The sequence below is a fragment of the Macaca fascicularis genome, chromosome 13, assembly GCF_037993035.2.
Source record: "Macaca fascicularis isolate 582-1 chromosome 13, T2T-MFA8v1.1".
Taxonomy (NCBI): Eukaryota; Metazoa; Chordata; class Mammalia; order Primates; family Cercopithecidae; genus Macaca; species Macaca fascicularis.
The window spans coordinates 66,827,762-66,841,620 of NC_088387.1; the positions used below are offsets into that span (position 1 = coordinate 66,827,762).

The 13,859-nt window shown below is 35.8% G+C and overlaps 1 protein-coding gene and 1 non-coding gene across 8 annotated transcripts in view; both read left to right on the top strand.

Annotated features, from left to right (window-relative positions):
* RTN4 (reticulon 4) overlaps window positions 1-13,859 on the top strand; it is a 154,412-nt gene that overhangs the window by 110,476 nt on the left and 30,077 nt on the right. Inside the window, exon 1 of one of the 7 annotated variants that reach the window (XM_005575873.4) lies at window positions 5,794-5,957. The exons of the other annotated variants lie outside the window; for them this stretch is intronic. Within the exon in view, the coding sequence (XP_005575930.1) occupies window positions 5,924-5,957 (34 nt within the window). The 5' untranslated portion in view covers window positions 5,794-5,923. Of the gene's footprint in view, window positions 1-5,793; window positions 5,958-13,859 lie in introns of those variants that run through there. 7 annotated transcript variants of the gene reach the window in all.
* LOC123568566 (U6 spliceosomal RNA) lies at window positions 1,549-1,656 on the top strand. Its single transcript, XR_006691929.1, has one exon. It is a non-coding gene; the product is annotated as a U6 spliceosomal RNA (small nuclear RNA).

Consider the following 13,859-nt stretch of genomic DNA (forward strand, 5'->3'; position numbering starts at 1 on the left):
TGCCTAGTGCTCTTTCCTAGAGTTACCTGCTGTGACTTGTTCCTTAAGTATTCTTCCAGACAGTCTGTACTTGGTTTTTTTTTTTTTTTTTTTTTTGAGACGGAGTCTCGCTCTGTCGCCCAGGCTAAAGTGCAGTGGCCGGATCTCAGCTCACTGCAAGCTCTGCCTCCCGGGTTCACGCCATTCTCCTGCCTCAGCCTCCGGAGTAGCTGGGACTATAGGCGCCCGCCACCTCACCCGGCTAGTTTTTTGTATTTTTTAGTAGAGACGGGGTTTCACCGTGTTAGCCAGGATGGTCTGGATCTCCTGACCTCGTGATCCGCCCGTCTCGGCCTCCCAAAGTGCTGGGATTACAGGCGTGAGCCACCGCGCCCGGCCTGTACTTGGTATTTTTTAAAAGCCTTTTACCAGTTTGATAGGTGCAAGCAGTATCTTGCTTTTTTGATCTTTGATTATTAGTGGATGTGAACATGTTGGCAGTTTATTTTTTCTGTAATTTGCTTGTTCATACTCTGCCCATTTTTAAATTTAGGTGTTCATTTTTTTCTAAGAGTTTTTTACATATAAAGGATGTCAACTCTTGTGTTAGTTTTCCCTCAGTTTTCTAAAAGATTTTTAGTTTACATTTCAGTGGACATTTTCAGTTTTCACAAAGGAAAATACATTATTTACTTATAGTTTTAATTTTACACTTAATTCTGATCTATTTAAAATTGACTTTGGATTCTGATTAGAGATTATTTTACCCCACTTATTTTTTTGGTGTTAGAGTTGTTTTCCTATTCCCATACTCTGATCTAGCTCCCTAGTGCCAGGCAACAATCTTATGGAAAAGCCAGAAAGTTAATATTTGCCAGATTGCCTTCCATGAATTGGACAATCAACTGTAGACTATGGGTGTTGGTGCCATCTAGTGTTGTAGATGGAAAATCAAGTCTGTGGAATGATCTATAATTGACTGTGGAATGAAGTCAGTTGGCCAGAGAAATTTAGTGAGCTGTGAATATTATTTTGCACTAACAGGTGAGCTGAAAATTTTTATAAACAAATTTGAATATTGACATCTTGTACCAAATCAAACAAATGCTTTCATCATACTACTGTAAACATTATGAAATGACCTTAAAGATTCCCCCCAAACCTGGATACTTAAATGAAGACATTAAAGTTTAAGGAGATCTGTTTAGAGCCTAGTGACTATTTGAATTCAGAATTTAAAGATGCATGCTTGAGGCCTGGTGCAGTGGCTCACGTCTGTAATCCCAGCACTTTGGGAGGCTGAGGTGGGCGGATCACGAGGTTGAGAGATCCAGACCATCCTGGCCAACATGGTGAATCCTCGTCTCTAGTAAAAATACAAAAATTAGCTGGGCTTGGTGGCATACACCTGTAATCCCAGCCACTCCGGAGGCTGAGGCAGGAGAATCACTTGAACCCGGGAGGCAGAGGTTGCAGTGAGCTGAGATTGTGCCACTGCATTCCAGCCTGATGACAGAATTCCAGCTTGGTAACAGAGCGAGACTCTGTCTCAAAAAAAAAAAAAAAAGCATGCTTGTTTCAGCAGCACGTACACTAAAATTGGAATTATACAGAGAAGATTAGCATAGCCGTTGCACAAGGATGACACACAGAATTCATGAAGTGTTTCATATTTTTATATAAAAAATTTTTAAAAATGCTTTGGGTATTTAAGAATATTTGTATATTTTAGATTATAATGTAAGAAGTTAGCATATTAGTTTTCATTAAAAGTGTCACTTCCAGCTTATGAATTATTAGTATTCATTTTTGGTACCTTATGTTAAATTTTTTATGAACTTCAAAATGCTCGTTGTTTTGCTGTTTTAACTTGTACTGTCATTCATTTTCTAGACTAAAATCTTTTTCCAGTTCTTAAGATTTAATTCAGTAATGTTGAAGTGCTGTAATTTAGTCCATAGAGGGCATTATATTACAGCGTATGGTAGGGTTTTAAAAATTAACTCATTTCAGTAATGAAACATGTTAATATCATACCTTCGAGTAGCTCAGAATAGTTAAAATTTGAAAAAAGCTTAAAACAACTGTGTAGCTATAATTGTTTCTTTTTTTTTTTTTTTTTTTTTTTTAAATGCCTGTTTTCTGTGGCTGGAAAGTAGAAATTATTTTAGCTTTCAAGAGCAGTGTACATAGGCAGTGTCTTAACTTTCAGAGTAGCATTTTCAATCCAAAAGATTGCTTCTTTCCCACCCTCTTTCCCTTGCATCTCTAAATGTTGTAAAGGCAACGAAGCAAAACAAAAGCCTGAGTTTTTCTTGGGTGCAGAAGTAGAAAGAAATGGAGAAGGAAGAATGTCTTAGAATAAGAGCTGGCTGGGGTGGACTTAACAACTGCATAGTGCTGCCTGTTCTAAAATCTAAAATACAACTTTCTACTGTTTGAAATCTCGCCAGTTAGATACCACCACCCCCCATCCCAAGAAAAAAAAAACCCCACCAGAAAACATACACAGTTTCTGAGGTCATAAAAGAGTTTTTTGTTAGTAGGAATTGATTTATTCATGTAATTTTCCTACTTAAGAGGTAAGTGCACTAAGGAAAAGAGAGTTTGGTTTGAGATGTGAGCAGAGAAACCATGTAGGTAATTTTAGAGCATATTACCCTTTGGAAAGACATTATGGATATGTACTTGGGGAAGTTTTCATCTTTGATTTTTTTGTCATGCTTGGGAAAAGGGGATACTGGGGACATGGACATTGAGGAGTGGGAAATTGCCAAATATGAACTTTGAACAGTTTATTGCAAAAGTTCTGTGTAAAGCTGATTTTGAGTTCAGGAAAAAGAGGATGCTTTCCTCCTCTTCTCCCCTCCACACACACACAATATGAAATAGGACTTAGAATTCATACAACACTTTTATTGGCTTGCAGTATAAATAAAGGAGTTTTCTGTGGCCTCTCCTTTGTGAGCCTTTGCTTTTTAGAGAAAAGAGGTTCTTGTATCAGATAATCAAAATGCCATTCTGCAAGTTGGGACATATGTGCTCTACTTACAAATTGTCCTTGAAAGAAGTTTTAATTTTTTAAAAAAGTTATGTGGTTGAAGGAAAATAAAATAAATGAAGATAAGTTTTTAACAGGTTTATGTCCTTTCTTTGACTTGTTAAGTTGGGGTTCATTGTGGAGTAGGACCATATTACCTATGCATATGTAAATTTTTCTCAGCTGGAAAATAATAGAACTATACAGCAAGGACAATAGTTTGTGTATGAGAGGGGGGCAATTCTGTTTAGAAAGATTGGGTTATTGCCTAGAATTAAATGACTTAATATATAAGCTTTCCTAGATGTGCCTTACTTGTCTTGTTGTCTCTTAGTTTGATTGTTATTTTTAGCATACTGGTAAGTAAATAGCACTTACATAGTGCCTCCTTTTTGTCAGGCAATGTCCTTAAAGGCTTCTATTTTAGTAGAGATTATATGATTTTCACAATAAACATAGCCCATCTAGCTTTACATCTTTTAACAAATTTGTGTCATACCAGTTTTCCAGATTTAAGCACTTTTTTGCTTATCTTGCCAAACTTAAAACAAGTCTAATTGAAAAATTTCGTAAGAAAGAACTGGGCAAAACGTCAATTGATTTCCACAAGCTAGTTTTCCTTGTACACTTACAAAGCCCATAAAAATTAAAGAAGTAGATGTCATTATGTAGGCTGAAATGTTTACTAAACTTCAGGGCTCCTATTTTGACTTTTTAATCTGCCAGAGGTGCTATTAGGTATGTTTAATGTTTAGATGAGTGGGTATGTTTTATTACACATTCGTGCCCCTCTCGGGCTTTTTTCTTTAATTGTTAAGCCAAATCAAGTACCACAGAAGATACAAGTAGTCTTAAGTGCCGAGTAACTTGATCACAATAAATCTTTTTTCTTCTACTAGTGAAGTAATCTCTGACTTGAAAATAGTGTTTTAATACTATAGTTGAGTATTTTATTCTAATGCTAGTTATTTATTGGCTTTCAGTTTTAAGGGACTTGTTATTAGAAAATTAGTATTTTGTATTTACTAAATAGTTAGAGATTCTGAATGTTGTGTGAAGAGGCCAGACATTTTCAGGCCATGATATGACTTGATGACTGGGTTCTCAAATATCACGTTATGCAAGGGTTCAGTGAATAAAGTTTAAAGTTAAATATTAACTTGAGCTGAGAATACTGGGCTCTTTTAAAAATTACTTTTCTTTATTTATGTTTGGAGTTAGAGAGGCAGATAGGGAAATAAATGTGTCATTGGTATTCAAGCCACTTCCTTTTTCCCCTCTCATTTTCCTAATTTTAGTTCTTTCTATGTTTAACTCTTAGATGTTTTTAATTTTTGTGGGTACATAATAGGAGTGTATATTAATATCAAGCCACTTCTGATATTAAGGATTTTGCAGCCCACAGATAGCAGGTTCCAAAAAATATCTCTATTTCATTGTAGTTATACAGTCTTAAGTATGTATTTTTGTACATAGGCTACATACCTTACAGTATTTTTGCAAATTCCTTTTTAAAATATTTGAGCTGCTCTGTTACTGCCTTTTCTGCTTAGGTGGATATATGTATCAGGTAAATTGATTGTGGAACGTAATTAGAGACACTGCATTGGAATGAAAGTCAGTTTTATAAAGTTGAACACAGATTTTTAAAGTGCTGTACATAGATTTGTTTTTATATTTTTCTGTAAAATTTTAGGCCATGTGTGGTGGCTCATCCCAGCACTTTAGGAGGCTGAGGCGGGAGAATTGCTTGAGCCCAGGAGTTTGTGACCAGCTTGGACAACACAGGGAGACCTTGTCTCTAAAAAAAAAAAAAAAGTGTAAAAATAAAAAATAAATTAACTGGGCATGGTGGCACATGCCTATGGTGACTGAGGTGGGAGGATCGCATAAGCCTGGGAGGTTGAGGTTGCATCATGAGCCATGCTTGCGCCACTGCACTCCAGCCTTGGTGACAGAGCAAGACTCTGTGTCAGAAAAAAATAAAAAATAAAATTTGTAGTTTGCTTTTATGTCATTTTCTCATGGCAGATAGTATCATTAGCCCGTGAATACATCTCCCCAAGCTAAGAATCTATTTATAGTGTCTGTAGTGATACCTAATAAATAATGAAAGATTGAGTTGGAGCAGGTGATGATTAAGAGTAAGTGTATGTTTGTAAGTCTCTGAATTTCCATAATTGTAAAAGGAAAAAAAGATATTAGGAAGATTAGGTTGCTAACATTGAAGTCTGTTTTCTGTTCAAGTAATATGTTCAATAAACATTGCTAATTTGACTTATTTTCCGCTTATCCCTTCATAAGGTGCAAAATGCTGAATGTTTTATGTCTTAATAAACTTAGGAGCAATTAAGGAGACATCATTTCACAAGCTTGAAATGTAGGCTATTACTATTTGATCAGTCCGTTTTTATCTTATCAGGTAACCATCAATTTTAGAGTTTCAAATGAAAGTGAAAACCAGTAGCATAATTCGACCATGTGTTAAAAAAAAGAAAGAAAAAAACTGCATATGGCTTTAAGTGCATTTCAAATACATTCAGTGGTTAGTTCTAAGAACAACCCTTATTTCCTTTCTTTTGGTAACCTGCCCTCTCCCTGCAAATGTAGCTCCATTTGGTATGAGCAACAAGGCAAATGCCTAAAACAATCAACAGTTAGAAGGAAAGCATTAATGCTGGAGTATTAGTAGCCTAGTTACAGATTGCACTGCGTCAGACTGTTCCACACCCAGAAGACGTCAGGTGACTTCAGTTCTGCTGCAGTTGTGCAGCAGAGGAGACTGCAGACTTCGGTTGAGGAAACGGGTATTTCATGTCTCAGGGAGTAGATTTGTGCAGTTACAGCTTTTCTGTTGGTATGCATAATTAATAATTGGAGCTGCAAAGCAGATCGTGACAAGAGATGGACGGTCAGAAGAAAAATTGGAAGGACAAGGGTATATCTGCTTTTTAATTTCTTACTCAGTTTTTATATGTGACCACTAATATATTTCTATGTATAAGCCTTGGAATTTAGATATTTTGGATTAAAAGTGAAACCACTGAAGAGTTGAAGGCTAAAGGATTAAAACAGCTATCTCACGTGTTTTTACATTTAGTTGTATACCAGAAAATGTCATGCTGTTATGTTTCACTGGCATTCGGTTTAGTCTTTTCAGTCCTGCCGTTTAGGTTCTGTTCTCTAATCTTGCACATTGTAAACAGTATAGATCTGACAGATTTCATTTGTTCGTCACTTGGATGTGGTAAATATACATTGCTGTTTCTGTATTTTGTAGTGACATATTTTCCGTGACTATTTTAAACAAACCTTACTTGGTGTAGTTGAAATTCTGTGCAAAGGTTTGTAGGTAGCAAGATACTGTGTTTGCAGTAAGCCTCTTTTCTTTGAAAATCTGATTTGAACCTTTAAAATTATTACCAACTTTCTTTTAATCAGATTATATGCATCTTGAAATCATTCAAATTATGCACAGTATGATTACACAGTAATTTTAAATGCATGTCTATATTTAAGTCACTAACCTTTGTCCTTGTAATGACCAATCAGTGATTTTGATCCCTTTTCCTCCCCCTTGAAAGCCCAGATCCTTTCAAATCTCAGTGGATCATTGTGTAAGAATTTAAGCCTGTAAATGGCAAAATGTTGACTAGAATGAATATTTAAATAATATTTTATTATGTAGATGGTTAAATCTACCTTTTTTTTTTTTTTAAAGAAGGTGGTAGGCTGTATATCTAACCACTTATAATAAATTAACTTAAAATTATTAGAGCTATTTTTAAGTAGCTCCAATAGACATTCTACATGAGCAGTTTTTTTCCTGGCTACATTCAAGTTTTATAATTAAAAAAATTATTTCCTTCAAGCAGGATTGGCAACAATATTTCTAAAAGCAGTATGTAGAGCTAATTACAGTAACTTTTACAATATCCTTTTAAAAATTTGTTCAATAAGGATGTGGGGAAAAGGTGAATTTAAGATTGAGATCATATTGAGACATTGGTAAAATTTTATGGTTGCAACTTATAAAACAGTAGAAAACCAAACAGCTTTGGGTTTTGCCTTTAGGATTTCTTTATATGTGAACCTAAAGAGAAGGATTTTTTTTAATTTCTTCATCCTGTTAGCCGTTACAGATTGATGAATTGATATATGGTAGCTTTTGCTAAGTGAAAATGATACAAATGATAATACAGTAAACACAGGCCTTAAAAGTAGGTGAAAAGTCATATCAGGGCTCATTCTGCAACTATTAAGACTCTATTAATAACTTAAGTCTTAGATCATTAAATAACATCCTAAGTTCTTTATTTGTTAAAGTAATTTAAGGGTATTATGAGACAGGAGAAATTAAGATCCAGTGTAGTTCATATTTTTTCCAGAGATGTATTTGATTATTTTTAGGTACCCAAATGTAAAATTGAATTTACTCCTGAATATCTCTGGGGAGCCTCACTTTGTAAGTGGAATGGCCTAATATTTTTTAGTACTTGTCTGGCTGTTTTGGTCAGTCAGATTAACTTTGCCTGTTTTTCTGATTCAGTGGTGAAATTATGTTTTAGTATTTTCTCTATCAGCAGCCAATTTTAATATTAGAGTAATATTAATTTAAGGTTACAGAGTAAGAGTAAGGTTTAAATTGGAAATCACAGAAATTAGAAGCTACCATGGAATGAGTTCTTCCTCAAAAAAAAGAGTTTGATGGCAGAAAAAGGGCCTAATCTAGGGTCTAGGTAAATTTTTAAAATATACTTAAGCATTTTTCTACTGCATTCTCCCCCTGACCACCAGTATAGCATAGTGACAGATTTGAGAGAGATGCTCTGATTTCAGTGTTCTTTAAAAGGTGGTGTACACACACCACCGTGCGTGCGTGCGTGCTGATTAACTGGTATTTAAGATATTTAATCTTTCAGGCTAAAAGTGTTATTAATAATTTGTATTGTTTTATATATTCATATTTTCTTTAGGAGGATACTTATGACAAATGACATTTACATAGTATTTGATTATTGGGGTTATATGAGAAATTTTGAGTAAGGCAGTCGGAAGATTTTTAGGAGCTCAAAATAGGAAGGAATGGGTAGGCCTAGGGATTTGGATGGGGGTAGGAGAATGATATAACCACTAAAAAGCTGTAGTTGAGACAGTAAATAACTTTCTGGGTAGAATAGAATATTTAGGACAGGAGTTGAAAGGTAAGATTGGTATAGTCAAAGAATGTAGAAAATTTAGATGATCTAGATTAGGTTTCCTCACCCTTCTCTGTAGATGAGAATCATCTAGTGCTGCTTAAAAATGCAGATTCCTTAGGTCTTGACCTACCAAATCAGATTTTATAGGGCCTGGCCATCTGCATATTAAGCATCCTGGTGTAATTCATGTTGTTGGGCAAATTCAGGAAACAGTGATCTAGGGTTTAAGCCTTGTTTCTGATATATTTTGATTTTGGCTAGAACAAGAAACTTACCCTTTTTGGTCTTAATTTCCTCGTTTGCATGCTGTCCAGGGTTCCAGTTGAGAGGTTCTCTGGTTTTATGGAAAAGATACCCTGGGCCAGGCCGCAGAAGACACTGAGTTTTGGATTTCATTGTAAAAGAAATAAAAAGGCTTTGGAAGTTTTAAAGTAGAGAATGGTAAATGATAGCAGTTTTGAAAGACTGGTTTAGCGTGCCGCGTAAGATCAACTGGGGGAGAATAACCTATAGCCACACCAGTTAGGATGACTGTAGTTGTGCCCAGATTTAAAACAGATAGGCTTGAATGTGGCCTGAAATAGGAAGGAAAAAGAAGTGGTAGATTTGAGAAATTCAAGGAAGGAATACTTGGCATTTGGTATAGATTTGCAGGACAAGGATGAGGTATAAAGACTCAAGGGGCAACATGAAGTTTGAATTAGAGTGAAACATTGGCAATGACAGTCCTTTAGTATTAGGAGAAATAAAGCTAAAATAGAAAAGATGCCAAGTTGGGTTTCAAACACTTTGAATTTGAGAGTCAAATGCAGAGGGAGGCAGGTAAATACTGTGAGGCGATTGCACTGAAGGAACTGACTATTAAGAAAGGCAAGCCTAAAACCTATGTTACGGAGGTCTGCGGCATCAGGGAAGATGAGGAGTTACAGAGCAGTAAAAGAAGCAAGATAGTATAACTGATACTAAGGGGGGTAAGAATTTTCAAGAAGGAGTGGGCAATTAAATACTTAGAGAAACTGGTTAATATGAGGGAGAAATGGATGTGAATCTTTGAATCTTGTTAAATTTTAAAAGTAGGTGCAACACTATTCTTTATTGACACAGTACTCTTTGGATTTGTCAGTTAATGTGCCAGAGGTGACCTTCAAGAGAAGTTTCTTTCTGTAGGATAGGGAAATAAATGTTTCTAGCATTAAAACTCAATGTAATTATATCTCAAGACAAACTAGTTTTGGACTGTTTCTGCAGCATACTTCCGCGTAGAGATTCTTTTTTTTTTTTTTTTTTTTTTTTTTGAGACGGAGTCTCACGCTGTTGCCCAGGCTGGAGTGCAGTGGCGCGATCTCGGCTCACTGCAAGCTCCGCCTCCCGGGTTCCCGCCATTCTCCTGCCTCAGCCTCCTGAGTAGCTGGGACTACAGGCGCCCACAACCGCGCCCGGCTAATTTTTTTGTATTTTTAGTAGAGACGGGGTTTCGCTGTGGTCTCGATCTCCTGACCTGTGATCCGCCCGCCTCGGCCTCCCAAAGTGCTGGGATTACAGGCTTGAGCCACCGCGCCCGGCCCGCGTAGAGATTCTTATAGGACTCTCTGATATTGTGATAAGCTACTTTACATTTTTTGAAAGCCTTGAGTAAAGCTCAAACTGCCATTTTGGTAGAGAGGAGCAGGGGTCTTGGTGTTTGAAATGCCTTACTTGGGAAGGCCAAAAAATACCCAACAATGGAACTTTGGCATTAATTAATAATTACGGGGTCTACTGATTGGAAGGACTCTCCTTTCAGTTCTAAACTTGGTTAAAACTGAATATTTAGGCATTCGTTAGATACGTCTTCTAGATCTTGGGTTAGTAGTGCAGCACTACATAGGTATGTGTTATAGAGAATTTAGAAGGTAAATAGAAAAGCAAAACTCACATCACATAGAGAATGGTTTTTGGGGCATCTTTTTAACAGGATAATGTGTGTTGGGAGGGTTATGTGGTATATTTTATTCTGTAGTCGTTTTCTCCCATTAAGTGGAGAAATAACTTTTATTTTTTAAATACTGTACATTATTTTAATGACTACAATATTTTAATTCCATGTAGTTAAATCAGGTTATTGCTAAAGTTTTGCAAGTACAGGTTGAACATTCCTAATCTGAAAATCTAAAAGCCAGAATGCTCCAAAGTCTGGAACATTTTGAGCACTGATGTGATGCCACAAGTAGAAAACTCCACCCATAAATACTTGACACAATCTTTGTTTCATTCACAGAATTATATAAAATACTGCGTAAAATTATTTTCAGGCTATGGGTATAACATGTAGATGAAACGGAGTGAATTTCATCTTTAGACTAGGGCCTCAATCCCAAGATACCTCATTATATATATGCAAGTATTCCAAAATATTTCCAAATATTCCAATGTATTCTAGTCCCAAGTATTACAGGAATACCTCAACCTGTAGAAACAATGCTGAAATGATTATAACTGAATATGTCTTTGTTTCTATTCGTGATTACTTGCAAATTTCTGGGTTATGTTATTTAGGCTTTGGGTGCCTTCTACAAAACTCTCCAGAAAGATTGTACAAATTATTTTCATTAGTGAATGTGAGTGTCCATCATGGATCTCTGGCTAAGGTTAAATGTATGTATTCCTTTCTTACAGTTTTTACTCTAAGATAGTTATTTTGTCAGTGTTAACTCATTAAGTTACTTGATAAGAACCAGCTTTGTATTGTAAGAATGTGTAAGCAGTGGGAGCAATGGTGGAAATACCCTTTCAATTTTATTTACTCAAGTCTGTGTACTACTAATCCTTACCAGGACCCATAACTGGTCTTTCCACTAAATTATATGTGTCACAGCCAAATTAAAATTACTGTTCCAAAATGTAGCTCTAATCATGGCACTTAAGGGATTTACCTTTACTTACTTTTCAAATGAAGTTTATAGTGTCTATCCTAGACGTTTAAAAGGCATTCCATGGCCTAGCCCCAACCTTTATAATTTCATCTCTCATTACTCCGTCTCTAGCCACATTGAAGGACTTGTTCTCTAAACATGCCTGTTCTTTGCCTTTGCTTGTGTTTTTCTCTCCACCTTGAATACCCTTTCTTCCCATTTCATTTTGCTCAAGTAGTCCTTACAAAGGACTTCTCCTTGAGGTGTTCACTAAGCCTCCCTTAGTGAGGGGAGGTAGTTCAGTGTTCCTCACTCCCATCCCTCAGTTTTCACTTTGTACTTTTTTCCCCCCCAAGGGAAGGGCATAAGGGGTCACATTTTGTACTTTCTATTGCAATTATTTATGCATAAATATCTTGGCTCTTTTTCCAGCCTCCAAATTTTTTTGAAGGCTGACAACAGTGGTGGCTTCATCACTGGATCTTCTGATTGACTTGGTGCAGCTTCTCAGTGAAGGGAAAGACTGAGAACTCCATTGTTCAGCCAGGTTTACTTCTGGCCTTAAACCCACATAAATTTTTGGAAAATGTTAAAATATGTTTTCAAGTGGGAGAAATTAGAAAAAGGATTTCCCCACTTCTCCCCTTCTTAAAGGAACAATTCAGCAACTTAAGGAACTTCTGTAGATTCAGAATTTTTAGAATATTCCTGCAGATAAGACATTCTATTAATCATTTATTCCAACTTTCTATTTTACTGATAAGGAAACCAAGAAAACGAGAGATTTAAATATTTATCAGGCCATCACAGGACCATGCCACTGGTCCATACTGGCATGAAGCCTTTGTTTTTATCTTATAATTTATATTTGCATTTATATAATTTATTCTTGAATAACCAAAGAATGAAAAGTATATAAAAGCTAAAATGGCCTATGTTTTGATATTTTATTTGTGCATTGTCTAGTTGTGGCATGTTATTGAATGTCATATACTTCTTTCGTATTGTCCTCACTGCAATAAAAAAGGCCGGCAGTTGTCTGTCACACTAATCATGGAAGAAGGTAGGTGAGGTTAGTCATTTAGTACAGGTATTGTCAAAAGGTTAAACCTAGTGGGAATTTCCTGGGCCAGGAGAATAATTTTTCGTCTTTAAGGATTGGATTACATGCTTGGATGTAGGCAGAATATCTAGGCAGAGAATAGAATTCTTAAATTTGTTCTCTGGGTGTCCCCCAAGTTCCCTTTTTATTTACAGCCATCTCAGTATCTGCAGGAGATTATTTCCAGCCCTCCACTGTGCGTCCCCCCACACCATGGATACCAAAATCCACAGAGGCCCACGTCCCTTATATAAAATGGTGCAGTATTTTCATATAACCTACGCACATCTTGCTGCATGCTTGAGATCATCTCTGAGTTACTTTTTACAATGTAGATAGTTGTTACATTGTTCAGGGAATAATGACAAGAAAAAAGTCCATACTTGCTTAGTACAGATGCAGTCATCATAGGCCTAGCTACATTTTTCCATCCACAGTTAGTCGAATCTGCAGATGTGGAACCCACAGATAGAGAGGGCTGACTGTATTCATTTGGTCCCATCTCTTGCTAGAATTTGGGCTGAAGGATGATGATTAATTTAGGCAGTACTTTTCTTTGCATCCTTGGAGCAGTGATCCGACACCACATTTATACTTATTTCTCTGCTCTATCATGAATAAGGCTGACATATTACTGAGTGTGTGTGTATTTTTTTTAGTCTGCTTCATGGCTTTCAAGTTTGTTTGATTCAGCTGCCCCTTAGGCATTTGACGTATTATAGACACTAAAATATTTTGTGTTGTCTTTCTTCAAATACTATATCACTACTATATTCTATATAACATTTACTTATGAAGCTCAATGCAATTTAAAAACTGAAAAATTATCAAATTATCAAATATTAATGATAATTATTTGTACTGTTCGTTGATTCGGTGAACATATATTGTGTGTACAATAGTTATATAAGGTTATGGAAGAAGAAATATAACTGATTTACTTTCTAGTGAAGTTCATTCTGTGTTTTGAACTAGTAATTTGCTTTGAGCTTTCCCCTCCCCCAACTCTAGTATATTAAGCTTTAAGTTTCTAGAGTTAACGCCATTTCGCTTTTGTTAGTAGAAAATAGGATTTTGAGCAGTAACTTCCTGTTTCTAAGACTTGGTGCCTACTTATTTTAAGTTTAGATGCCAGTAAGAAGGAAAATTTAAACTACAGTAAATTACACATTGAACCAGTTTATTTTCTAATTTTAGGTTTCTATTTATGTAGGTCTTGATCAATTCCAATAATTTAAAATAATAACTACATGCTTATCAAAATATCAGAAATACAGACTTGTTATAGGAAAAGTTCTCATTTTAACGTTCTTTGCAATTGAAAGTCGTTGAAGTGAGTGCAGGTAGGGAGAGTCATGTATATCCAACATACTTAAAGAGAAGATACTTAGCTTTACCTTAGAGAAAATGAAATTAAAGGTAGGATTGTTCTGTAAAGAGAAAATTATCATTTTCTCTTTAGGAAAATGATAGGAGTGAGAAACTAGAACTGTTTTCTGCCCTTTTTTGTTGTTTTCTCCTAGTAAAGCTGGAAATAGAGTCTAGGATTAAGGGAAATATTGAAAACTAGATGAACTAATGAAGTAAACTGGTGAATTTAATTATAAATGAAGCATGTGTGGTGTTATTGAACTTCACTTTTCTCT